This window comes from Pseudorca crassidens, chromosome 4 (genome assembly GCF_039906515.1).
Source record: "Pseudorca crassidens isolate mPseCra1 chromosome 4, mPseCra1.hap1, whole genome shotgun sequence".
Taxonomy (NCBI): domain Eukaryota; kingdom Metazoa; phylum Chordata; class Mammalia; order Artiodactyla; family Delphinidae; genus Pseudorca; species Pseudorca crassidens.
Genome location: NC_090299.1, coordinates 129,888,366 through 129,914,538, shown reverse-complemented (window position 1 = coordinate 129,914,538; position 26,173 = coordinate 129,888,366). Strand labels below are relative to the sequence as shown.

The 26,173-nt window shown below is 44.3% G+C and overlaps 1 protein-coding gene across 7 annotated transcripts in view; it reads right to left on the bottom strand.

The window, feature by feature from the left end:
- Positions 1–26,173, bottom strand: part of ZNF827 (zinc finger protein 827) — a 180,576-nt gene that overhangs the window by 63,644 nt on the left and 90,759 nt on the right. For all 7 annotated transcript variants that reach the window (XM_067736747.1, XM_067736745.1, XM_067736748.1 and 4 more), the window contains 3 exons: positions 20,487–20,726; positions 18,017–18,074; positions 733–836 (listed from right to left, as the gene is read on the bottom strand). In XM_067736747.1, coding sequence (XP_067592848.1) covers positions 733–836; positions 18,017–18,074; positions 20,487–20,726 — 402 coding nt within the window. The remainder of the gene's footprint in view (positions 1–732; positions 837–18,016; positions 18,075–20,486; positions 20,727–26,173) is intronic.

Sequence of the window (26,173 nt, the reverse complement as noted above, 5' to 3'; positions counted from 1 at the left end):
ACTGGGGTGGGGGAGGGGTGGGAAGGGAGGAGAGACTCCAGGGCAGGGGTTCTCAAACGTTCTCATTTCATGACCACTCTGAGATGCACATGTTAAGTCCTGAGGGATGGCCATGCTGTTGGTAAGGGGACAGCAGGCACATCTTTCTTTCTGCTCGGGAAGGGAGCAATGAAAAAGGAAGCGTGGATAGGAAATTGTGCATTGAGGCTGACGTGGCAAAAGGAAGTGGTAGATGGATCTATGCGGATCCTCTCAGAACAGAGGTGATATCTGGGTGCCAAGACTGTCGTAACAAGCTGTGTTGCTGCCATGGAAACCGAAGTGCTCTTTGTGGTGGCCCACCCCCAGGGTCATGATCTTCCCGGTCTGCGACTAGCGGTCTTGCCACCACCCTCCTACATCTTCCTGGCTGCCTGCCTAAAATACTGACAACGTGGAAAGCAAATTATTTCCAGGTTATACTTTGCTATTTCAAAGGAATTCACTCTGCGAATGAAACATCAGCCGATAAAGAACAATAAGCCCCCCGCAGCGGAGAGCTTTCTTACTGTCTGCTTTTTCTTCTAACAAACTTTTGTGGCTATTTAAATTCTCTCTCTTCTCAAAAGCCTAGCTTCAGATGAGTAACTTCAGCCTATAAACTGAACCAACAGTACCTGAGAATCCACGCATTCCAGAAAAGTAATTTTTAAGCAACCATTAGTAGAAGCAAAATCGACCATGTTTCCATACCTGGAGCTGATATTCTTCCGTGAAGCACAGATTCACTGGGCAGCAGGTCTTTTGAGTTGGAGGTGAATGGTGATTGTCTAAAGGTATCTTCTGAAAAGAAAGGGCTGGGGGTGGGGAAGGAGGAGGCAAGTTTAGTAAATCAAAGTTATTTAGGATACCCAGAGCATCTGGCCCCAAATACATACGTATACACAAACAACATGTGGGTCAACGTATTTTTAAAATGCTGTTTAGAGACTATAAGATTGTGCTTAAAATGGAGAAAGAGAGACTATATTACATCAGACAAGTACCATCTGCACATTCTGCCGACTGGTTGTATACTTAAGGTGAACAGATGAAACAACATCTTTGATACGTTGTTAAACCCACTGTCAGGACAGCTGAGCAGTAAATTTTACTTTTGCACTGTAGGATCTGGGAGGGAGTTGTGCCTGAATGAAGTCCAAGCACATGTGTCAGATCAGAAAAGCCTGTTTTGGAGGTCTTTCCAGAGTGGTGACAGGTTTGCCCCAGCTCGCCCACACTGTGTCACCTGACCCCTCAGGGACCAATGGCACCCGTCCGAAGGGCAGATGGCTGGAGTCAGGGTCCGCCGAGCCGATGGAGACAACTCGCTGGTCCCCACGGGAACTGAGTCTGCATCCTACAACTGTCTTGGTTTGGAAGGAGTTAAAGCCAGCTAATGGGGCTGCCAGAAGGGACCCCGGGGAGCACTTTCATTTTTCAAGAAACTGAGGCTTTGACTTGAGTGATTCTAAGCTCCCCTAGTGACTCAGTGAGAACTAGACACCAGACACCCAGGCAGGGTTTTCCCCTTATACCACAGCCATAGTGAACACAAACACTTAGGCTGCTTTTAATCAGCGGATTTTAACCCAGTCATAGCCTCCATCTCCCATGCCTCTAAAGAAAACTATATTGCGATCACGTGTGAGAATACTGGAATACACAACAGAGTCCAACATGGAGCACGGGAAGCCCTATTGCTGTACAACAGAGCAAATTTCACTCGGTGCACAGGTGGTGGAAGGTTCATAGGCGCCAGTAGTGCAGCCCAGAGCTAGCAGGAAGCCACCAGCACGCTGAGGCTGGAGAGACAAAAGGCAGAGGTAAATGGAGCCCAGGGAACTGAGGTCACCTGGTGGAAGCTGGAGGCAAGGTGAGCCTGCCCAGCAGGGAGCTGGGACCACAGAGGTGCAGCCGTAGCAGGAGGCAGACAGGAAGGACAGGGAGGGAGGGAAATACCCCGCCTCTTTCTTAAGCCCCACCCCCACCACATCAAAGGCTCTGATTGGCTGAACCTTCCCGGAAGTCAGAGACGTACAGCCTGCCGGATCGGCTGCTGCAAAACTGCAGATGGAGGAAGGAACAGATCTGGGGTCACGCAAAACTAGGACTCCCATGACTGGTGCTGCTTTTCTAAACATGCCAAGAGGCTACCGGTTACTGTTATTAAATATCAAAAAGGAAAGATTACGATAAAAATGGAAGACATATCCATCTTTTAAAAATAAAACACACAGGGGCTTCCCTGGTGGCGCAGTGGTTGGGAGTCCGCCTGCCGATGCAGGGCACATGGGTTCGTGCCCCGGTCCGGGGGGATCCCGCGCGCCGCGGAGCGGCTGGGCCCGTGGGCCATGGCCGCTGGGCCTGCGCGTCTGGAGCCTGTGCTCCGCAGCGGGAGAGGCCACAACACTGAGAGGACCGCGTACCGCAAAAAAAAAAATAAAATAAAAAAAAAATAAAAAAAAATAAAACACACAGTTAACAGTATAGTCTCACATGACTCAGGCTAGATTCGATGCAACTTTGTGTGGCATGCTTTCTGGTTTTTTTTTCGTATTGTTTCTGATAATAAAATTTTAATCATTACCCTTTCCTCAGGCTGTTTTATCTCTTTTTTTTCACACACACACTGTAGTTTATTTTTACAGGAGATAAATAAACTGACACCAAGCATTGTAAATGGATGGCCACAACAGAAGCAACAATGATTGCAATTACCAAACACGAAACACACCCATACTATGTCATAATATTGACATTCAGTCCAGTCATCCTCCACTGTAACAGCTCCTTTACTTTGCAGTGAAAACTGATTTGTATATTTTTTGCCTCTGAGTCCTTGTGGGTTTTTTTTTTTTTATTCAAACAGAAAGTCACAAAAATTATGATCATCCTCATCAGTTCACTCAGTCCCATGTAATTCATTTTTTTTCTCTTGATCTTTCGTTGGCACCTTTATGAATTCATCAGTTTTCCATCAGAGTTTTGAAAATGTGTGGCATGCTTTTTATTTGTATCTTAAACATAAAACAATTTAAACAGGCTTAAAAAGTGAACTGGCTGTAGGCTAGTCAGTGATGGGGAGTGGGGAGACACGTTGTTTTGTGCCAAACAACTCAAAACCTGCAAGTGATACAGAACTCGTGAAAGGATATGGCAAGGCAGCATGGAGGCTAAGAGAGTGCACTTGAGAGTGGGCAGTTCTAGGTCCAAACTCCAGCTCCACCACTTACGGCTGTGTGACCTTGCACAAATCGCTTAACTTTTCTGAGCCTTCATTTCTTGTCTATAAAGCGGGACGTTAATAGCATCTATACCCACTCTAGGAGGACTGAGTAAGATGGTTCACGGAACGTGCTTTTCACAGTGTCTGGCAACCAGTAAGTGCTCAATCAGCGTAAGCTGTTTTTATCTGTATCTCTGTCTAGCTCAAAAGGGAGCATAAATTAATCAACCTTTCCTCACGAGTCGACAAAAAGGATAGAGTTTCCTTGCAGAAAATGCATGAAGAAAAGGTCACTCTGATATTGAAGGGTCCGTTGACCGCTGGAGAGATTCGGTTAATTTCTAACTCTTCCACAAAGAAAACTGTTTAGAATCAAAGAACTTCTAAGGAGGTAGAGCCCTTGGAGGATTGTTGGTCAGACCCAGAGTGTGAGATTTCTCGAATCCCACCTCCTTAGCTCTGAAGCATCTATACAAGGTGACAATGACATCCTCGTGTTTGAGTGGACAGTTCACATGGGAACCACCACCTGCTGGCCCAAGGGCGCAGGGTAAACGTCAGGCAATGGGCCTTCGGTTACCCTGGAATGACGCTAGAATCTGAGAGTTCAGGAAGCTCATGGAACTGTTTGGTCTGAAATGTGGAGATTTCCTTTGGGGACACCCAGATCCCCTAGAGAGGCCCCCTAAGGTACCTAGGAATATCACCCTTCTTGCCACAGAGAAAGGTGTGCACTGCCCTCCTTCCCTCAGTTTCGCAGTAACCATTTAGTGAGTGCTTGGGCATGCTAGGCACTGGGAACATAAGGTCAGCAAAACTGGCTACGGCTGCAAATGTTAAGAGGGCTCAAAGACCTGCGTGGCTACCACAGCTAGACTAACGCTGTGGAAGAGAGGGGAGTGGGGTCGCAGCGTGGGCCTGGCCAGGAGCACCTTTTCCTGCAGAAGCCACAGCTGAGCTGAGACCTGAATGGAGAGCAGGGTTGTCAGGGTTCCCAGTGGCTGGGGGAAGTGTCCCCTGCACAGTGAGAGGACACAGCCAGTCTGCGGAGCTGGATGAGGCTGGAGTGCCGGGCAAGGTGGGCACACCGAGTTCAGGGATCCCGGCTTTGCCCTAACAGTCCTGGAAAGCCCGGCGGTGTGTTCAGTAAGGCGGGGACGCAGTATGATTTCAGTTTCAGGAAGCTCTGCCCGGTGGGTTGGAGAACCCAAGGCAGGTGGCCAGAGCAGCAGTCCATATGGGACATGGTGACTCTGGTGGCCAACACTGCAAAGCGGCAGCGACACAGGCAGATTGAAAAATAGTTTAAGAAATAGGGCAGGTAAAGACCAAAGGTATATTTCCAACCAACCCGAAGGTTTCCAGGTGAACCAGGCAGAGGCGGTCACGCTACGTGCTGGGAAGAGCACCCTAGGTTTTGCTAGCTCTGCATCGTCACATGTTCTCTTCAACAGGTTTTCACGCACATGCGGAGTGAAGCCCTATAACCATCTAGCCGCTCAGAAGAAACGGAGGCAATCGCTGAGGGAAACAACATTGCAAATAATTTTCTACCCTGGAGGCCAGCTTTCTCCTGTATAGAAAAGAAAAGATTTCTCCTGAAGAAGTGGAGAATTAGAAGGGAATCACGCTGGATACTAGAAAAGCACAAAAGGACTGGCAATGTTAGGGGCAAAGAGTCAATGGAGAAACTTTGACAAGTCAAAGCAGCTTTAGACTGGTGTAAGTTCTTATCTATAAAGAGAAGATACTATGTTAACAGAGCATGTCTCAGACCAGACACCCCGCTGCGATGCTCCGCGTTCGGATCCATTCACGCTGGGAAGTGAGAGTGCAGGGGTTTAGCACTGAGTTTGGAGTCAGAAGGATCTGAGTCTGAATCCCATATTGGCCAGTTAATGGTGAAGTGATCTTTGTCAACAACCTCCCTAGCCTGTTTCATCATTGGAAAAAAGCTTTTAAAATACCATCTTTAAAAATAAATAAATAAATAAAATACCATCTTTATAGGGGAGCTGTAAAGGGTTAAATAAGATATTTCATGTTAAAGTTCTTAGTACATCATACATGCTCAATAAAAATGGCAACAAACACGTGTATTGCTGACTAAGTATCTGGCCCTGGTCTAAAGGGCTTTGTGCATATTAACTCCATTGGATCCTCACAAGGACCCTCTACAGGGTGTCGACAATTACTATTATCATCCATATGTTACAGATGAAGAGACTCGGGTACAGAGAAGGTGAGCAGTTGTCCGTGCCCGTGGGCTGAGACAGGATTTGAACCCAGGCATGCTGGCATCGCATTTTGCACCCTTGCCCATTAAGCTAAGCTACACTGCCTTTTGCTTGGTCTCTTAACATCTAGGGAACACATGGACAATACAAAGTCATGGATCCTTCTTGGAACTGACAGAACAAAAGGAAGAGACAGTGGAAGAAGGGAGGGAAGTGGGGTGGGAGTACTGTTTCAGTACGCAGGATCCTAGGTCACCAAAGAAAGGCTTTTTCAATTGAGAAACAGAAGATGTGAAAAATGATTTGGTTATCTTTAACTTTCTGCCTGTGTTCTGAGAACAGAAGATGCTGTACTTATAACTTGGAACCAAGCACTGTCATTCTCAGAATGTGGAGACGGTCATCCTTAGGCCCCCTTTCTTTTCCTGTGCCTCACAGGGTCTGTAAAGTGCAGAAGCCCATCTGCTCTCAGAGGACGTCCAGCTCTGTGGTGAACAAACCGGCCCCTCGTTCAGGCCACAGGGACTGTGGGTGATGGGAGAGGGTGGCGGGCAGAGAGGGGAGGCCCCGGAGGTACCCGATTCAGGATGAAGCGGGTCTGCACTTTTCAGGGAGGAAAAGAGTCAATGAACTGCAGATTTTACGACGTACTAGACTCTGAAGCGTGTGTGTACCGTCCTTCAACTGCTTAGATAGTCACCAATTCTTCCAGGAAAAAAGGAGCAAGTTTGCGAATGCCGCATGGTTCGTGCTCCCTGACTCAATTTAGTCATTTTAGTGTGAAGAAGCCCCTCCACCAGAAAGAGAGCTTAGGAAGTGGAAAAGGCAAAATCTGTCCAGAAAATGATTTATTTCTAGTCCACAGTTTTCGGTAAAAAGTTGGTAGAGAAGCAGGTTGACTAATAGCTAATGGCGGAAGGGACTGTCACTTATTCTCATTTAACAAAATCACCACCTACCACAGTGGCTCCCCTTTGGTCCTGTACAACGACAGGCCACCTGAAGACTAGCTAACTCGTATGATCGATAAATACTCAGACACAGCGTCTGGAAGATGTTGGTGTAGACTTAGAACTGTCAAACACCCCCATTACTTTTCCTGCCTTTTGTTACTTGGAAAAGACAAAATGTTTATTTATTCGAGTTTCTTTTCTGAATAAAAATGAAATGGACAATGAATGCGTATTTTGATTTTTCTCCTGCAGAAAATCTAAGGGTTAAAATATGAAGGGGCACTGGTGTCACAGTGACTGGACAATTCCAGGCATTAGATGGCATGCGCTGTGAGGTCAACAGCTCAGCGCTGCAGAAAGAAAAGATTTACAATAAATAATAAGAGTCCATAAAAGATTATGGCTCTAAATAGGGATACATTTTGCTAACTGCTGACTGTGGCACAAACATTTCCACCTTTAACATCTGAGTGACGACAGGGAGTTCGGCTTCGTGCAAAACAGAAGGCCCAACTACTTACAAACCATCCCCCCCGGGGTGCCACCACTGAAACCAACACGTTACGGGAATTCTTGTTTTGATGGCAATAGCAAAGCAGAACAAGACAAAAAAGAAAAAGAATAAGGTGGATATCGTATGTAAGAGAAAGTTAAGAAAAAACAACTTTATGCTTAGTAGTGGCACTATAATTTAAAAGGAACACCAAAGAAGAAATCATTTTTTTTTTCCTTCTAAAAGACAATAAATTTTAGGACTGAACTTGGGGATGGCAAATAGAAAAGAAAGATTAAATAAGACAAAAAGACTTTGCTCTGCAATGAATTTGTCCTCAGACTCTAGAAAGATCTACATATTTCAGAGTAGAATGAAATTCTATTAAATGTAAGCGTTTCGGGCAAATCATCCTGAAGTGATATTCCGACTTCAATCCGCACATAGACAAAATTTTCTTTAATCAGGAAAAAAGATGGTGTTTTTTTTTAAGTAAAAGTACTTAATTATTTATTCAGCTATGTATCATATAACATAACAGGGCTTCTGGATTTTTTTCTAAGAGCTGGTTAAATACGTCCAAAAGAATGTTGGTTAATTTTTATTTCATTTCTTTTTATTTTAAGGAAATTTTAAGACCAAATTATCTGACTTAGATATTTCGGAGAAGCTATATATTGCGGAAGGAGAGCCAGAGCCCCCTTCTGAGGTGGGAAAGTTCTGTGGAAGCCAATGTTTTTCCTCTGCAGCTGCTACCTGCCTCCCAGCAGACCCCAGCCCCTGGGCCACCGCACCAGATGGCCATCTGTCCGTCCTGGTAACAGGACTGCCTCAATCTCTACTTAGCCCCAGCTCTCAAGTCAGGACACTGAAATAATTGTTTTCTGTATGGATGTATCAGGTTAATTTTTTTAAGAACTGAAATTCCATACATTTATCAACAACCATTGTACTGACCTCTGAATCACTTAGACCCAGGAGTGACACATTGCATTAACATTCTGAAATAAGCAAGAGGCGTTAGTCAAGAAAACAATCCTCTATGCCGCCAAAAGCCTCAAGCAGAGACAGGCGACAGACTAAATTCTTCCAAGAATAAATCTCACTCTAGTCCCAAGACTTTCTGACTACACGTTATACGAACGTTGCAGATTGAAATGGATACAGGTAACTTCCACATGGGATCTCCAGGTATACATCTTGCAACCAAAGGAAATGAGAACAAACTGGAAACATTGTCTTTGAACAAACCTACACCTTGCTAACAATAACAGGTTATAGTCCTTGACACAGAACACAAAGCGTTGCGGTTTCCTTTTTTTTTTTTAAAGCTTTTCAAACATATCCAGATAGGATTGTTCGAAAATAAGGAACAGGGGAAATATTTGGATTAGTTATAACTATCTTCTCAAAATTTCTTCAAGTACTTTAAGGTCAGAAGAAACTCTCTGAGAAGCTGTACTAGCTTGCATGAAAATATGCTCACAACTGAAAAACAAACACACTTTATTTTTAGATATTCCATTTTTTTAAAAAGATCAAATAACATTATTTCAAGTTAATTTTCATGATTAATGCAATTTTCTTTAGGTGGTGCTTATTTTTTTCTCAAATGTTACTGTCCTTGGGTATTTGCTAATAATTTGTAATAGAATGATGAATGCTCACTCTTTCTTTTGTATATATTTACATATCTGTATGCTCTGAAACATATTTATAAATCATCGTATTTGAAATACATTAACTGCTTAGGTCTACCGATTTTTGTAAAAGGATTTTGAGCTCTCTTTGCAACCCGGGTAAGGTCCTTTTGCTCCAGTATAGCGATCTCTATGTGTCACTGCAGACAGCAGGTGGTCATCCTACCTGCCCGCTTGGGCCCTCATTTCATTTTGGATGACATTGGGTAGCTGCTTCTTCTGAAACGGGCCCAGATATCAACATTTTAGATATAAAAGTCAGTGCCAGTTTCCCTGTTAACTTTCTTGCAGTCAGTTAAAAAGGTGATCTATAATGAAAGAAAACACAGCTTTAGTGGCGCTCATGTATACTGTCCCTCCCGAGGACCCCTACTCTTGAATGATTTTATTTATTTACTTTTTTTTTTTTATTTTTATTTTGCGGTACGCGGGCCTCTCACTCTTGTGGCCTCTCCCGTTGCGGAGCACAGGCTCCGGATGCGCAGGCTCAGCGACCATGGCTCACGGGCCCAGCCGCTCCACGGCATGTGGGATCTTCCCAGACCGGGACACGAACCTACGTCCCCTGCATCGGCAGGCGGACTCTCAACAACTGTGCCACCAGGGAAGCCCTATTTACTTATTTTAATAAAAGAACCCTGGGTGGCAGCTCAGGGGATGTGGCGGTGGAGCAGAGTGCTCGAGATTAAAAACAACTGCGAGTCCCTGACCTGAGGACAACCCTGAGCATCTGAAACAGCAAGTTCCCTATTCAAGCTTAAAAGGGACACAACAGAGAAGCCCTCTCATGACCCCAGGGGGCTAGGCCTGGAAACCCAGTCATCCATCATGTTGGGGACACACATTTTCAAAGAAAGAAGGACTGTAGTGGGTAAAGCTTGAATGAATCGTTATACACTGGCAAGCTTCAGCCGGGGCATTTATCTACAAATTGAGACTTGGCATTGCAGATTCAGTGGGTTTCTAAATGGGGCTTGTGGGCAGATGGAGAACCAAGGTCACTCCATCATTCGGCTGCGCATATAGGCACCAGATTTTCTTTAATGTTTGGAGGTCATAAGAAAGCCAAGATGTGCTTCTCCTCCTCATTGACAAGGCTGTACACTTATCAAACAGAACCTTCTTAGCAATTAAAAACCAATCGAATGTGTTGTTAATTTGTAAGGTATACAATGGTATTGCAGAAAATGTCCTTATTTTTTAGAGATATATATATCAAAGAATGTGGGAGTAAATGTCATGTCAGGGATGTGATCTAAAATATAAGGAAAAAAAGATTGGTGAAATAAGTGTAGCAAACGTTTGTTCAATCTGGGTGGTGGGAATATGGTGGCTTATTGCATTATTCCTTTCACTTTGTTTTAAAATTTTTCGTAATAAAAAAATCAATATCAACAATCAAATAAAAAGTTCAACCCAGACAAACCACCAGACAGAATAATAAGTGACGATTAAAAAAAATACAAGGGGCTTCCCTGGTGGCGCAGTGATTGAGAGTCCGCCTGCTGATGCAGGGGACACGGGTTCGTGCCCCGGTCTGGGAAGATCCCACATGCCGCGGAGCGGCTGGGCCCGTGAGCCATGGCCGCTGAGCCTGCACGTCCAGAGGCTGTGCTCCGCAACGGGAGAGGCCACAACAGTGAGAGGCCCACGTACCGCAAGAAAACCAAAAAAGAAACCAAAAAAAAAAAACCCCAAAAAGAACAAATAAAAATGTCTCTTCATGAATAAAATGCTTGATATCACCAGGAATCAATAAATGAAAAGGTTTTAACTATAAGATATACATTTTAACCTCCCAATCGGTAAAAAAAAAATTTTTTAATGATAAAGCACAGAGACCTTTAAAATATTCTCTCATTAGCTTCTGGTAAAATTGTAGATTCAACCTTTTTGAAAGTCAGTTAGACAATTCATAGCAAATGCCTGAAACCTGTGAATGCTTTCTTGAGTCAATTTATCCCAGAATTAGCAACAACTTGAAAAACCAAACCAAACCAAACCCTTGATATCCAATAATAGGAGACGTATTAAATAAATGATGACATGCAAATATGAAAAGAATAATATTGGGTTATGTTTACTGACATGGAAAGAAATTCTTAATATATTACTAGGTAAAAGAGAACATTATAAAACTGTATATATAGTAGGATCCAGTTTTGATAGGAAAGGATACATCTATAAATAGATAAAAATTCAGCCAGGATACACATCACCAACTTAGCAGTGGCTGCTTCTAGGTAGCAGGATTGATTATAAGTGGGTATTTTTTCTTCTTTATGTTCTCCTATATTCTCTGAAAATAAAAGTTTGTTTGTTTGTTTGTTTGTTTGCGGTACGCGGGCCTCTCACTGTTGTGGCCTCTCCAGTTGCAGAGCACAGGCTCCGGACGCACAGGCTCAGCGGCCATGGCTCACGGGCCCAGCCGCTCCGCGGCATGTGGGATCTTCCCGGACCGGGGCACGAACCCGTGTCCCCTGCATCGGCAGGCAGATTCTCAACCACTGCGCCACCAGGGAAGCCCTAAAAGTTATTTTTTAAACTTAAAACAAATGATTAAGATTTACTGTTCAGTATCCTTTATTTTTTAAAGAGACTCTTAGTCTTTTAAAGAGTAATCTGAAGGATGATATAATTGAAGGCAGTTGTAAAAGACACAGGCGGGGGCAACTGTATCTAAATTCTGATCCCATTCGTATCAGTCAACTTCAGTTGCAGAAGGCTGAGAGCCACGGAAGAAAAACGCTGTTTAAAATACTGTAGAAGAAAAGTAGAACATTTTAGGGAGAATTCATTTGGGTAATGTTTTTAAATTTTCTTCTCTGAAAAGTACAGACGCCTTCTATTTAGGGCTGTCCTAGAGGCAGGCCAATCCGTACAACCTAACACCACGTTTTCAAGGAACAATTCCTGTTGCTGCGGCTCGAGCATTCATCCACCGCGGAGCCAGGAAACTTCTCAGGACAAGTAGCACAATGCCAGGTCTTGTCGAGGGCGGCTGCGGCCGGGAGGCCAGACCTCGGGGAGCTGGAGCCAGGCGCAGCCGCGGAAGTGAACCTGCACGTCAGGATCCGTGAAATGTCAGCTCGTGGAGGGACCTGGATCTCCCGCAGGAATCTGACTTTGTACATAAACAAGGACAATGGGCTTCTGCTGAGGCGAGCAGAGCACAGATGAACTAACTCAGTCTTCTCTGCAGCGATGCGAGACCCTTTGTCCAGTGGAAGTTGAAGGTGACCCCAGTGAAATGTGGATGGGCCCTGGCCTGCTGCATCATCCACCAGGGCTTTCCCTGCTAAACAGAGGTCAACCCTGGAATATTGGAGATATTTCTAGTAACAACCATGGAGACACCCTTGAGAGAAAATCCCAGATTAGAAGAAGCTGGCATCTGAGCCACATGTCACACGTCACCTGTGCATGACCTGTCAAAGGAGGATGTCTACTTACAGAGGCTTACACATTTCTACCTCGTTCCTGACTGTTCTGAGCTGCACAAACAGATGGAACACAGTTGTAAGCCAGCAGAAATAAAGGTGGGAGAACCCAGGGAAATGAAGAAAAGAAAGGCACAGCCCTCTTTAGATCCTTGAAAAGAAGATTTAAACTCTTCACGGTGACACCGTATTAAAGAGTTCCAGAAGCACAGTGTCTCAACTATAACCGTTCAACGTAGAGGTCATGGGTGGGAGGAAAAACGGCAGAGCGTGACACCTACAGGACAATGGCGTATAGAAATAGAGAAAAGTACCAAGGAAAGTTTGGTGTGATAAGAAGGAAGAAACCTCAAATGGCAGCAATGCACAAAGTAGTTTGAGGCTATATGTATTTAAAAAAAAAAAAAAAAGATCCACTGTTTAAAGGATGAGTTTTAACTTCTTTGAAAACTCAAAGATAAGTTGAGAAGGATTGACTGCCAGTGAAAAACTCTCCAGTCAACACTTGTGTCAGGGCAGCTACATACAGTGGTGCAGGCTGTGCACTGCACAAACGTACCTTACTGGGTGGGTGGGTGGGGGTGGGTACTTAACATCAGACAACAAAGATTTCCATATTTATTATGTCAGTATTCCAGTAGATGGCAGTGTCTTGAGCAAAGGCGCTTTTAAAACTTTTCAATGGCCCACCAACCAGGTTTGACTTCACCAAAAAAGCACTGAATGTCCTAACTGGAGGGATTCCATGAAATTAGTAGCCATTTCCATTTTTTAGAAACAAAATTTTGTGCCTTTAATTTTAACGTTAGAAAATATAAAGGGTAAAGAGACTATAGGGAGAGCTACTCCAAAATCACCAATTTCATTTGCTCTGTTTCCTGTTTATTTTCTTAATTGCTTCCATCTAATCCAGTGTTCTTTATGTGTAATCTTTTACTTCTTAAGGTAATGGAGCATGGTTCTCTTACGCCTTCTAAAAAATGAAAAGGGGAAATTGCACAGATTGAAGCCGCACATCACGCTCGTACAAATTTGTGCAATTTCTATTACCGACTCATAAATATTTAAGGACAGGCACCCAAACAGTCACAACGGAAAATTCTATATTGGACACCTCCAAGTACGTATGTCTTTTAGTAAACTCTGTAAGTGCCATTATCTAAATCACAGAAAAATAGCCCGCATTTCAAATTCTGAAAATTGGGCAAATTAAATGTGGGTCGGCACAGCACGATAGGACTCTACCTTTCTGATTTTCCCACTTCTGCTTTCTGTCTAGTAATGGAGAAAAAAACCAATTCAGGTAAATACTTCCTTGCTTTTGGAATAGAGCAAGCCAGGTGTGAGAAGTTTTTCTTATAGGCCCGCAATCTTATAGCCCCATGGACGCTGAATTATTAATGGGGAAGAGAGAGAACAAATAACCAAGAGAGGGTTCCTGGCAGCCACTGCTTGAAGTTCATGGTGTTACACAACATCGAGCATGTCCAATTCACCTGCCAGGAGCCATCTGATTCTTACTCTAGGGTTCCATTTTCCTATTTCGATCTTATCCAGCATCTGACTGGGTGATGGTCCATGTCAGAAGATGTAGATCTTCTTTTTATTCCATTAAACTTTGGGATCTGGTTATGATAGCATGCCTCATATATTTTCATCTACAAGTGATCATATTAGCTGGTTATCTGCTCCCAGCAGAACCTAGGGTTGCGCTGGGAAAGGAAATCGAAAAATCAAGATTGCATTAGTCTCTTAAGCATTCAGTCCTTCTGTTCTCATGGGACTGGGCGGACCTTCTCCCCATCTCATTTGTCAGGTAGAATGGCATTAAGAATGCCACCGGCTATCTCAAAGGGGACGCACAGACTTCTTTACACTTAGGTTGAATTTTCTAGACTCTAAGGTTAAACAGGCAGACGAACTGCCGTTTAGCATTTACAGTGAAGCTCCATCTGAAGGACTGATTCAATGGAGGTGCTCCTAGGAGGGCACAGACAAGGGTGGAAGGAAGGGAAAGGTCAAGGTATTGGTGAGCAGGACCATGGGACCCAATCATCCCGGCTGCTAAGTAGATTGATTTCTCTGCCTGGCCACATGGGATACCCTGGTGGATGGTTTTCTCCTTTACTTTTGGGAAGATGATCCTAACTGAAGCAGCTGAGTCTAAGTTCTTAGGATAATTTTTTAAAAAGGGGTTCTCAAACCAGTTCTTCCAATGATGTCTAGGATTTGCTTCAAAATAATCTACGGGGAAGAAGAACAAAAGGAAGGGATGGATGAAACATGAACTGATAATTATTTAAACTTGATCATGGGTACATTCTCTATTCTTGTATCTGTTTGAAATTTTCCATTGTAAGAGTTTTTGAAAAATGAGGTCAAGAGCCAATGATCCAGAAACTTGCTAGTTATTAGTTTCAACCCTTAGCTTTACCTAGAACTTCTTTTAAAAAATGGCTAACGGGGCTTCCCTGGTGGTGCAGTGGTTGAGAGTCTGCCTGCCCATGCAGGGGACGCGGGTTCGTGCCCCGGTCCGGGAAGATCCCACATGACGCGGAGCGGCTGGGCCCGTGAGACATGGCAGCTGAGCCTGCGCGTCTGGAGCCTGTGCTCCGCGACGGGAGAGGCCACAGCAGTGAGAGGCCCGCGTACCACAAAAAAAAAAAAAAAAGGCTAACAAGGAATCAACATCATTTTCTCTTTCCATGTCTCGCCATCTTATAATCGAGGAATTAACAAACAGCAGAATGGCCAATGGACAGCTGTGACGAGGGAGGACTGGATGAGGACAGAGGTGCAGTCATCAGCCCTTATGGGATGGGGAGTTACCTGTACGCACATCCATGGGCTTCATGTTGCCTTGGTGCCCGGGCATGGAAACCAGCACCCCCATATCTCATTGGTAAGCATACATTGGAACTGCCAGAGACAGAGTGTTTCACACTTGGGTTGCTACACTTTTTCTTCATTCTTGTGTTTGGCATAAGAGTCAAGATTAATAATGATTAACAACAGTGGGGAAAGTTGTGGGTTGATAAAGGACAGAGAGAGAATTGGAGAGAATCAGTTTCTTTTTTCAGCATTGCACATCTCTTTTCTCCTCTGGTTCCCCTGAATCTCCAGATCCCAGAGGCAGATCTCACTGAGCGGAAGGGCTCAGGCACCCATCAGCATTTGGAAGCGCCTGATCTCAATACTGCGCTGAGGCCGGCATCCAAGGCTGCCCTTCACAAGTCAACTGTCTTAAATGTGCCCAGCAACTCTGAAACATGGACAATTCCGAACTTTGATTCCCATGATGAGCCATCGCTCTGGACAGTCAGCTTCTTCCAGGAAATGAAACGTGGGAGATCTGATAACGAACCAAACATCCCACTAAGGACTTAAAAAATCTGGAGGTATGGGAAGTTGGAGGCGCGATGTAAATCTTTCTGGAAAGTATCACAGATCATACCTTAAAACATAACCCCATTAGCTGACCTTGTGCAGACCTCTTCCAAAAATAAGAGTTTCTTCCGAAACGGGAAACAAAAAAGAAGAGAGTTGGCGTTTTTTCCCTTATTTCTGCTATCGGTTAACTCGGGTTAAAGAGGATGTCCTGGCACAAGGCAGCTTGATTCTATTCCACCTGAAGTAATGAGGTGAGAAGGTAAAAAGAGATCCCTTTGAGGAGAGGCTAATTGGGCAAGTTGCCCACTCAAAGGGAAAACAAAAACACACCAAGGATTTTGTAGAAGAAAAATAAACCAAGAAACCTATAACACGGATTTCTGCACACCACACTGTAGGGGTGGGGAAGCTCATAGGAAGCACCTCTTGTGTCGCATTGGGCAAAAGATCTGATTTGGATCTCTTCTTACGCATAATCTCCCAGCAACAGGAGAATTTAAGGATTGCTTCGTTTTTTGCCAAATGGCTAAAAAAAAACCCTCTCTTCTACCCTGTAATTATGCTTCAGCTCCAGCCAAGGCAACCGAGGCTAGGAGGTATTGTACATTTCACTTGTTTGGGGCTAGTTCAAACCTCCTCTTACCTCGTCCCAGAGAACACCTGAAAAGCATAATAACAGGGTCTCGCAGCATACCTTTCTGCTAGGTAAATATGATCGTGTAATCTTAAAGATCCGGCAGAAAGCCTCCATAGGAGATGGGGCTGGGGTCCTGCCCAGATCCCCTTTACCGCACTGGTGCACTCACCCTGCATCCCCAGGGGTGCCGGCTGCTCGTAGTGAGAACTGCCCTCCCCGTTGGAGCCCCCCCCCCACCTGGCAGGCTACACATCCCCTGATGAAGTTAGTGGATAATGAGGGGGCCCCCTTACCTCAAGGCAGGATTTACTCTGTGGTGCAATTCATTCTCCAGAATTCTCTGCGGGAGACAACCACCCCTAGAATCCTTGCTCAGCTCCCTTTCCCTCTCCAGCCCCATCCCATCCCTGCAGGTCCCTCTGAGAGCACGCCCTCCATAACACACCCACACAGGGATCCCTGTCTCGGGCTCTGCTTCTAGGGAACCTGACCTGTGACACTTCAGGAAGCCTAGGGAAGCAACTTAAAATGGACACCTCTTATTTTTAATCTGCCGTCTTTCGATGTCTACCAATCTGGCCCATTTCATGTGTTTAGACTCACAAACATAAGCATAGATACCAAAAAAAAAAAATAGCCTTAGGATTACATGGAGAAGGCTGCTGGAATCTATAGTAGCTCACATCTCCTATTTGGGCATCCAACTGAACAAAGTCCCCTCTCCATCCCCCAGACCCATTTCCCAACACAACGCACAGACCAGATGGAAAGACTCATTCCCCATCTGCGTACTTGTACACGGAGGCAAGCCTAACACCATGCTTGGGTTAGAGTCAGGTTCTGTCCCTAACACTATATGAACCCTGTGCGACTCTGTCTTAATTACTGTTTAATATTTGATAGGCCCAAACGCCGATTCACAGAGTTAAAAAGAAGCAAAGACTCGCGTTAACAGTGTTCAAATGAACACCGTTCATGTGCCCGGTGATGGTACGAGGTCGACTCATATCACATCCAAAGGAAAAACACTGTTGATCTTCCGTCGCAAGAATTAAATCTCAAAACCAAGCAACGGCTCCCAGGAGGAAGAATCTAAGTTTGCTCAGGAAAGTGAAGTTCCTTGACTTAAAGCCTGCCAAGGGGGAGACTGCCTCTCCCCTGAGCTCCCTTTCCACAGAGGTGGGTCTGCACTCGTTGGCACCTGCCTGCAACAGTTCAGGTCTGGGTGGTTACGAGCCTCAGGATGGGTGGCAGTACTGACCCGTCCTTTTCCTTTCAGGCGGCAGACTGATGGGCAGCCCAGCCTGGCTGACCTTCTCTTAAACTGCCTTTGGCAAATGGAAAGCTTCCTTAACCTACAGTTGTTAGTGATGTCAGCTTTCCTGCAATTTCTGAAAGCATTGTCTTTCTTCTGCTTTTTACATTTTTGCCCTCCTAACAATGCAGTGAGTTAAAAAGCTGGGATGTCCCTGGTGACAAGTTATCAGTCCACAGCTGCAAAGCTACTTAGGAACACAGTTCAACCTCGGTCTACCCACCGACTGAGGCTTTCCTGAGATACAGACCCAGCTCCCAAATACAGCCACCCACTTCAACCCTCCGGTCAGGAAACTTCTGTCAAGAGGATAATATTGTCTACTTCACACAATCATTGTAAGGAATAAACAATAATAGCATAAGGAAAACTCTCCAGCAAAGTGATACATTTAGATGTTTAATAACTGTGAATGGCCTTCCCCCTTGGTGTCCTTTGCGTTTTGTGTTGTTTCCACCAACCAAAGTTCAAACACAAAATGATGATAAAGGGGTGACTTTTGAACCCAGTGGGAGAGAACGGTTTGAGGAATGTTGCTCAAACTGTGACGTGGGCCTCAAGGCCCCCAGAGGGAGTCTTCTGAGGGGACTCCACAGTGGCCTACCTGGTGGTCGTCCGGATGGTGTTTTCTTTCGTGTGAGTGTGCTCTTTGCTCACCTTCTCTGTAAAGAGAAAGGATGAAACAGACACCTCTTAGGTTGTTCTGACTCGATTTGTGTGTTTAAGACTGAAGCAGAAACATCCTCCACATTCCTCTTTCTCTGTTGTGGTTTTCTTTTGGTTTCTTTTTTAAACATTCAAACCATTCCTGTCTTACTGGTAAAGACAGGCAACAAAAGCATGTCGATAGCATCCACCAAAATAGTTTATTAAAAACCAATCAAAGGGAAAGAATTACTAACAAAGTACAACTATGTTGTCTGATTTTCATCAGGCCTCAGTAAGTACATGTCCACACACACACACACACACAGAGATGTGCATAAAGATAGTTATTTCTCTTATATTTTTCCCCAGCTGAAAATGTCTGCTTTTCTCTGATTCAGCATGAAAACTGCAGTTGTTGCAACTGTTCCGCTTCTGACTTGGATGACAACCTTTAAGCATTCTGTATTGTCAGGCCCCTTTGTGAGACGGGATATAAAAACAAACGTAAGACCTCTGGGTGCGAGAGTCATCGAGTGCACATTCTGATAAATGTCACAGGGGACAAAAAGTATCATTAGACAAGAGGAGGTAAACTCTGTCTTGAGGTCTGAATCTACCAGCTGTCAGAAATTATTTAATTAGCTTTCAGGAACACAAAAGTTGACCTCTGGTCTTCCCCGTCCAGTTCAAATGTTAGGATTCTGCCCTGACGTTCACAGCTCTGGGTGGCTTCTTTTAAGTCTCCAGAGGAAACCTGGCCACCTCTACAAGGGTTTCAGATTTCAACAGCAGGGCAAGTGAAAAACTCCTAATCTTACGGATTTGGGGGACAATTTTAAACAAAGATATACGCTGTCCCGTGTTTTTTGACACTGGTCTGAAGCTGCTGTGTGCATATTTGCGTGGACAATTCCTTTCTGTCCGTTCAACAGTGACAATGAGGGTGAATCTGGATTCACAGGCAATGTTCTTTCAGAGAGCAGGAAATCGGGGCTAAATGACTTGCTTGAGGTCACCCAGGCAGTCAGTGACAGCGCCAGGGTGAGAACTCTCAGACACAAAGTTTTTAGCTGATAGTAGACCATGATAATGTACTGCTAGAGACAGAGACGTTTTTCAAAGAATCACACTGGCCTCACTCTTGCAGATTTGAACTGCTAAATCATTTTCAAAGTTATATTGTTTTTACAGATGCTTTCAGCCTGTTTTTTAAAGCAAAGCATCTTGCACGTTTGGAGTTTTTTTGGAACTTGCAAAGATCTATGTGGCCTATTCAGTTTACTGACTTAACTCTTTCCACCTCTCTGAGCTCTGCACAAACACAGTCCTTGTTTGAGAACTCCGAGGCTGCCATTTTCGGCACCGACTGATAACTTTACAGCTATGGGGGCGTGTCATGAGGCCAACGAGAAGGTGAGCTATCACGATGCCTTGCAGATTCTAGCTTCTTTCCTCTTTTCTGGTATTTTTCTTAGGGGAGAAAAGTCAGTACTTAAATAATGAGGCATTTAATGGGTGTTTTAAATCTGTTAGCCATAACAAAACAGAGTTTATCAAATATTAGTAACAAACTCTACGGATGCCTGAATTTCAGTATGTAGGCCAATGATTGACCAAGGACAAAGTATCTGTATTTCTATATAAGTCTGAATCTTCTATGAGTCTCTTTCATCCATCTCAATCACATTCAAGCAATAACGGCACATTAAATTTGACAAAGAGCCTGCAGCTTGAATGAGGTGATAAAGAGAACAACTTAGGTTCTAGAACCCTCACCTATTCCATCAAGACACTTAGCTGAGCTGGAATAGGTGATTCCTTAGCTTTTTAATAGGTGATCACTTAGCTGATTCCTAAACGTTGACTTCTGAGTATTTGAAGTAGAAAAAGTTGGTTTACAGGAAATGTCCTACTATGTCATAGCTGGAAAAGAGTCCTCACAGTTTCATCTTTTGCCTTCCCCTTCCCTTGATTTTTTTTTTTGGCAAGCTACCGTAACATCTCATTAATTCCGACCACACTAATTTGGAATTCACGGTAACTCAGTCACTGTTGGAGTAAACTGAAGTTTATCTTTTGCACATTAGGAAAACAAAAAAAAAGGCCGTTAATCAGATCAACTGCCTAAACAAAATTAGAGGTGAGACGTTTAGTCCAGGCAACAGGGATCATTTGCACGCAGTTGAATAGGTTCCAGTTTCAAATGATTCTTAACTATTTACTAAAGAAAGTCTGGCAGGAGTCCTACCTGGCAGCCTTTGATGAACTCTTCGTTTGAGAGGTCGTATACACGTTAAAGTAACAAAATGGATTTCTGTCTAAAAAATCCTATAATGCTGGTGTTTTTACTTCGTTAGAGTGGCTTTCCCTCCAATTAGTCCCCATTATTGACTTTTTTTTTTTTTTTTTTCCTCGAGGAAACGTACCTGACAGTTGAAAAAGAAGCTCGGAAGCCATCTTCACAGAGATGTCCTGACTGAAGAGGTTTCTCTCTGGGGGGACTCTGCTTTCTGGCATCTTCTGTAAGGGTTCAGTTTTCTCTCGCCCAATTAAAGTGCTATAGCCAACACTGCGGCTGGGTGATATTGAGGCCTGCGAGTCCTGGATGTCCACCTCCATGGGTTCCTCTTTGATCTTCACCATCTGAGTGTCCTTGTAGCTTTCCGCTGCAAACAGGTGAATGAAGAACAAAAACGCCAGAGTTTCTTAATTCTGAACCAAACCCAGTTTCTAATCACAGAGAGAGCTACGAGCCTTGAGTCAGGGAGCAGTTTAGAAGACAGCGCCGTGGCACACTGGAACACAGTTTGAAAAACTTCTACTTTAATCGATCTGGTTTCCAGAAAAGGAAGGAACCTGAAGCTCAGAGAAATCAGGGGACTTGCCCAAGGCCACACAAATGGCAACAGAACCAGGCCTGCTGCTACAGATCTAGAACCAGGTTTCTTGACCAAAGTCTCCCAGTCACTCGCACACACTCCTTCCTCTCTGCCATGATGCTTCCAGGACTTACAGAGGACACAACGAATATCTGTCCTTGTTTTATAATGTACTCAATTTCAGTGAATCAGTTAAGAGCCAGCATATTCATACTATGATTTTCTCCCTCTATTTTGAAAGCTCTGATCAATGTTTTTTCTTTCTCTTCTAGGGCACCTAAATTAATAAAGGATAAATAGGGTTGATTCAACTGAGACGTTTACACCTTGCTGGGAGCTAGTAACCCTCAAGACCACCTAGGATGTTAATTGCAGCGCAAGGATTAACACTTAGAAAAACAGCGATCTTACAAGTTATAATAACAGTTCAACTTCCTGACTGCTCTGGCTTTAGGTGTGGCCATTGAACGTTTCGTCTTTAGTTTGAAACATACGTTTACTTTGCAAGGCTGGAGTGTCTTTATGTTCATACGTTCCTTAGAGCTAATGGGAGAACATCTTGGAAACAAGGTGGGACAATTAGCGCATTAATTTGGGTCACTTTAAAATAAGGCCACACTTTCAAATTGGTAAGCATTTATTAGTTATTACTGTGTCCTCGGCATTCTGGAAAACACAGAAACCAAAAAGGATCTGATAGATGGACAAGACAGACAGATAGGGTAGTGGGTTGAATCGTGGCCCCCCAAAACGATATGACTATGTCATAACCCCAGGAACTTGTGAATGTGACCTTATATGGAAAAAAGGTATTTGTAGATGTGATTAAGGATCTCAAGATAAGATGATCCTGGATTATCCAGGTGGGCCCTAAATCCAATGACAAGTGTCCATATAATAGACAGAAGAGGACAAGACACAGACACAGTGGAAAAGGCCACGTGAGGACAGAGACAGTGCTGTAAGACTGACTGTCTGTGTCTCCCCTCCAAATTAATATGCTGAAACCTAATCACCAATGTGACGATATTTGGAAGTGGGGCCTTTGGGAGGTGATTAGGTCATGAGGGAGGAGTCCTCAAGGATGGGGGTTAATGCCCTTATAAAGAAGACCCCGGACAGCTCCCTCACCCCTTCCTGCATGTGAGGACTCAGTGCAGAGATGCCTGACAATGAACCAGGAAGAGGGCTCTCACCTGACCGTGCTGGCACCCTGACCCTCGACTTCCAGATGCCAGGACTGTGAGAAATACCTCTCTGTTGTTTACAAGCTACCCAGTCTGTGATGTTCTGTTACAGCAGCCGGAACGGACTAAGAGAGACTGGAGTTTTGCTGCCACAAGCTAAGGATTGCCTGGTGTCACCAGAAACTGGAGGGAGTAAGGAAAGATTTTCCCCTAGAACCTTCAGATTTCAGACTCCTGGCCCCCATTTCTGTTGTTTTAAGCTACGAAGTTTGTGGTAATTTGTGACGGATGGATGGATAGACAGACAGATATAACTAACTATAAGAGGCAACGTAAAGCAGGTGCTGATCTTGGGACAGTTAGGAGATACGACAGAGGAAATCTCATTGCTGTAAGCTGGGTAGTCAGAGAAAGCTACGCTCTCCTTGCCAAGGATGAGACAGGTGGAAGTCAAGTACGTGCGTACTTTATTGATTTGCAATAAAGAAGACAGTGGAGTACTTTAAATTAAATGATTAAAATTAATGTGGTGCTATCCGTAAGATCTCATGTAAGAAGTGTGCTAATTGTGCTTTTTTTCTTCCTGACATATTACACATGCTTCTCAGAGAAAACGACTTGTTTTTTGTCAGCAACTAAACTTCAGGCAACTGTTATATTTAATTTAAATCCTTTCCCCCTCCCTGTATTCCTGCCAAGCTGTTTTTTTCTTTTTTCTCTGCATGTCTGTGAAGCTCAGAAAAACCAAGTCCATTGATTCAATCATGCTAAAAAAAAAAAGAAGAATATAAAGCTTTCCAAGTTACATGCCTGGCTTCTCTGCCTTTATTTCTAGTCCCTGATTCTTTCCTGAGTACTGACGACACCCCCTGTCCACTTAGGGATTTGGGGACCTGACAGCCATCCTGACCTTCCCTTAGATCACCCATAGGTGCAGTCACCCCACACAGTGCCCTGTTTGTGTCCCCTCAAGCTACTTAGGATTTGGAAAATAAACAGTGGGGTCAGTGTCACAGGTACATAATGATGTCTCTGAACCTTGCAAGTCATTCCAAGGCCTGAAGACAAACACAAAGGGATACTAGAAAGAGATTCATTTTGTTAAAAAAAATAAAAATCTCAACAACATAAAAAGAGCAAAGCTAGAAAGAAGCTCCATTATTTATATCCCCCAAACCCCCTTTCCCCCAGCTTTGCCCCTGGATTAAACACCACCTGGCTCCCTGGTGGCACAGGGGTTAAGAATCTGCCTACCAATGCAGGGAACACGGGTTCGAGCCCTGGTCTGGGAAGATCCCACATGCCGCGGAGCAACTAAGCTGTGCGCCACAACTACTGAGCCTGTGCTCTAGAGCCCGCGAGCCACAACTACTGAGCCCACATGCCACAACTACTTAAGCCTGCACGTCTACAGCCTGTGCTCCACAACGAGACAAGCCACCGCAATGAGAAGCCCGCACACCGCAAGGAAGAGTAGCCCCCGCTCTCCGCAACTAGAGAAAGCCCGCGTGCAGCAACGAAGACCCAAGGCAGCCAAAAATAAATACATTAATAAATTAATAAAAAAAAACCCAAAACCAAAAAACCCACCTGGCTATTTGTGCCACCGGATTTAATGAAATCTGTTTTTAAAAGCTACTTGGGATAATTTCAAATATGACTTTCCATGAAGTGCTTTCTGCTCTTCCTTATGACAACTCTTGACTTTTCAACTATGCACAAAACACTGATCACTGAGTGAAGTAAGTCAGAAAGAGAAAAACAAATACCACATGCTAACACATATATATGGAATCTAAAAAAAAAAAAGTTCTGAAGAACCTAGGGGCAGGACAGGGATAAAGACGCAGACGTAGAGAATGGACTTGAGGATATGGGGAGGGGGAAGGGTAAGCTGGGACGAAGTGAGAGAGTGGCATGGACATATATATACTACAAAATGTAAAATAGATAGCTAGTGGGAAGCAGCCGCATAGCACAGGGAGATCAGCTCGGTGCTTTGTGTCCACCTAGAGAGGTGGGAGAGGGAAGGTGGGAGGGAAACGCAAGAGGGAGGAGATATGGGGATATATGTATATGTATAGCTGATTCACTTTGTTATACAGCAGAAACTAACACACCATTGTAAAGCAATTATACTCCAATAAAGATGCTTAAAAAACCCCCCAAACCCTTTAGCATTTGTAATCTACCCGACAGACCCCAGACTCACCGAGAAGACTTTTCAAACTGACATCTCAATGGGCAAGTGAGACATGATTCAATAAATATTTTTATAGTCCTTGCTCTTGTATGCAATAGCATCATTGCCAAGTGTTTTCTTGCCTTTTTTAAAAAAGCAGGTTTCTCAACCTCAGCCCTATGGACATTTGAAGCCAGATACTTCTTTGCTGTGGGAGGTTGTGCTGTGCACTGTAGCGTGTTTAGCACATCTCTGGTCTCTACTCTCTACAAACGAGGAGTGCCAGCCCCCTAGCTGTGACAACTACAAGTAACTCCAGACATCTCCAATGTCCTCTGGAGGGCAAAACCACAGCTGTAAAGTTTTTGCCACACTCTTGTTTTCACCCCTTCTCCTCTTCCCGCCCCCAATTAATCAGGACCCAAGGCAAAGCAGAAAGAGGCAGCTCCTCCTAAGTTCCAACTTGGTTGATCACCATCTCAGGCCAGCTGGCCGAGGATGCGGGAGGCAGCTGACTTGGGAACAGAGTTTCTGCTACAGATCCCACTTGGTCCCCAGGCCAGCTCGCTCCCTGTTGCCTGGGGCGTCCTAACATAGCAATGGTTGAATACCTCACTCCACTCACTCTTAGCTTTGACTCCCAGGCCACAAATAGGAATTCAACTCCAGTGGGCTCTACTGCTACTTCAAGAGAGAACCTGGCATGTGGGAAGAGATGAGAGAGTGTTAACAGTGCCTGATGCCTGGGAGGGGGTGTAGGTGACTGTTTACTTCAACGCTTATTTGTCTTCTGTAATTTTTCTGTGATGAATATGGATATCTTGTCATTCACCTAATTTTTTTTTAAAATGGAAAACACATACACCCATAAAAAGATGCTCTTTCCTCTTTAGAAGTGTACAGAACAGTGTGCATGTCTGGTAGCATTGGAAGAGTTGGTTCGTGGCTCCAACAAGCCCTATTCAAACTCTGCTTGGCAACAGAAGGGGAAGAAAGCAACAGGAATGCCATAATACTGTTTTCTTTCCTGCCTTCATAAACACAATATATATTCGCTATCAAACTGGATTATTTCATTCATCAGTCACTTGGCCATTCTGTAATCTTTTTTCTTTTTTTTTTTTTTAACATTTTTACTGGAGTATAATTGCTTTACAATGGTGTGTTAGTTTCTGCTGCATAACAAAGTGAATCAGCTATATGTATCCATATATCCCCATACCCCCTGCCTCTTGCGTCTCCCTCCCACCCTCCCTATCCCACCCCTCTAGGTGGTCACAAAGCACCGAGCTGATCTCCCTGTGCTATGTGGCTGCTTCCCACAAGCTATCTATTTTACATTTGGTAGTGTATATATGTCAGTGCCACTCTCTCACTTCGTCCCAGCTTACCCTTCGCCCTCCCCGTGTCCTCAAGTCTGTTCTCTACGTCTGCGTCTTTATTCCTGTCCTGCCCCTAGGTGTAATCTTTTATCAATGTCTACTATGTACTCAGAACTATGACAGATGATTCATGGGATTCAGAGACAAGTAAGACAAGGTTCTTGCCCTCAAGCAGTTTAAATCCAAATGAATGTATGATCAAGACAAGTATCAACAGCCCTCTCACACAAGAAGTGAAATTAAAACACAGTGTGGGAAGAGGGGTCGAGGAAGACCACGGACCAAAGCACAAAGGTGGAATTGTACTCGACCGGGGGCGTCCAGGGAATAGATATCACACTGTCCGTTCGGCTGGAACGCCAACGTTGAGAGGTGGAGCTGGCTCCGTGGGTGAGCGGGACTCGTGAGGTGTCAACGGAAAAGCAACTCTAGCTTTGTCTGCCGTTGTCTCTTTAAACCTGCCTGGTAGGAAAATGTTCCTCG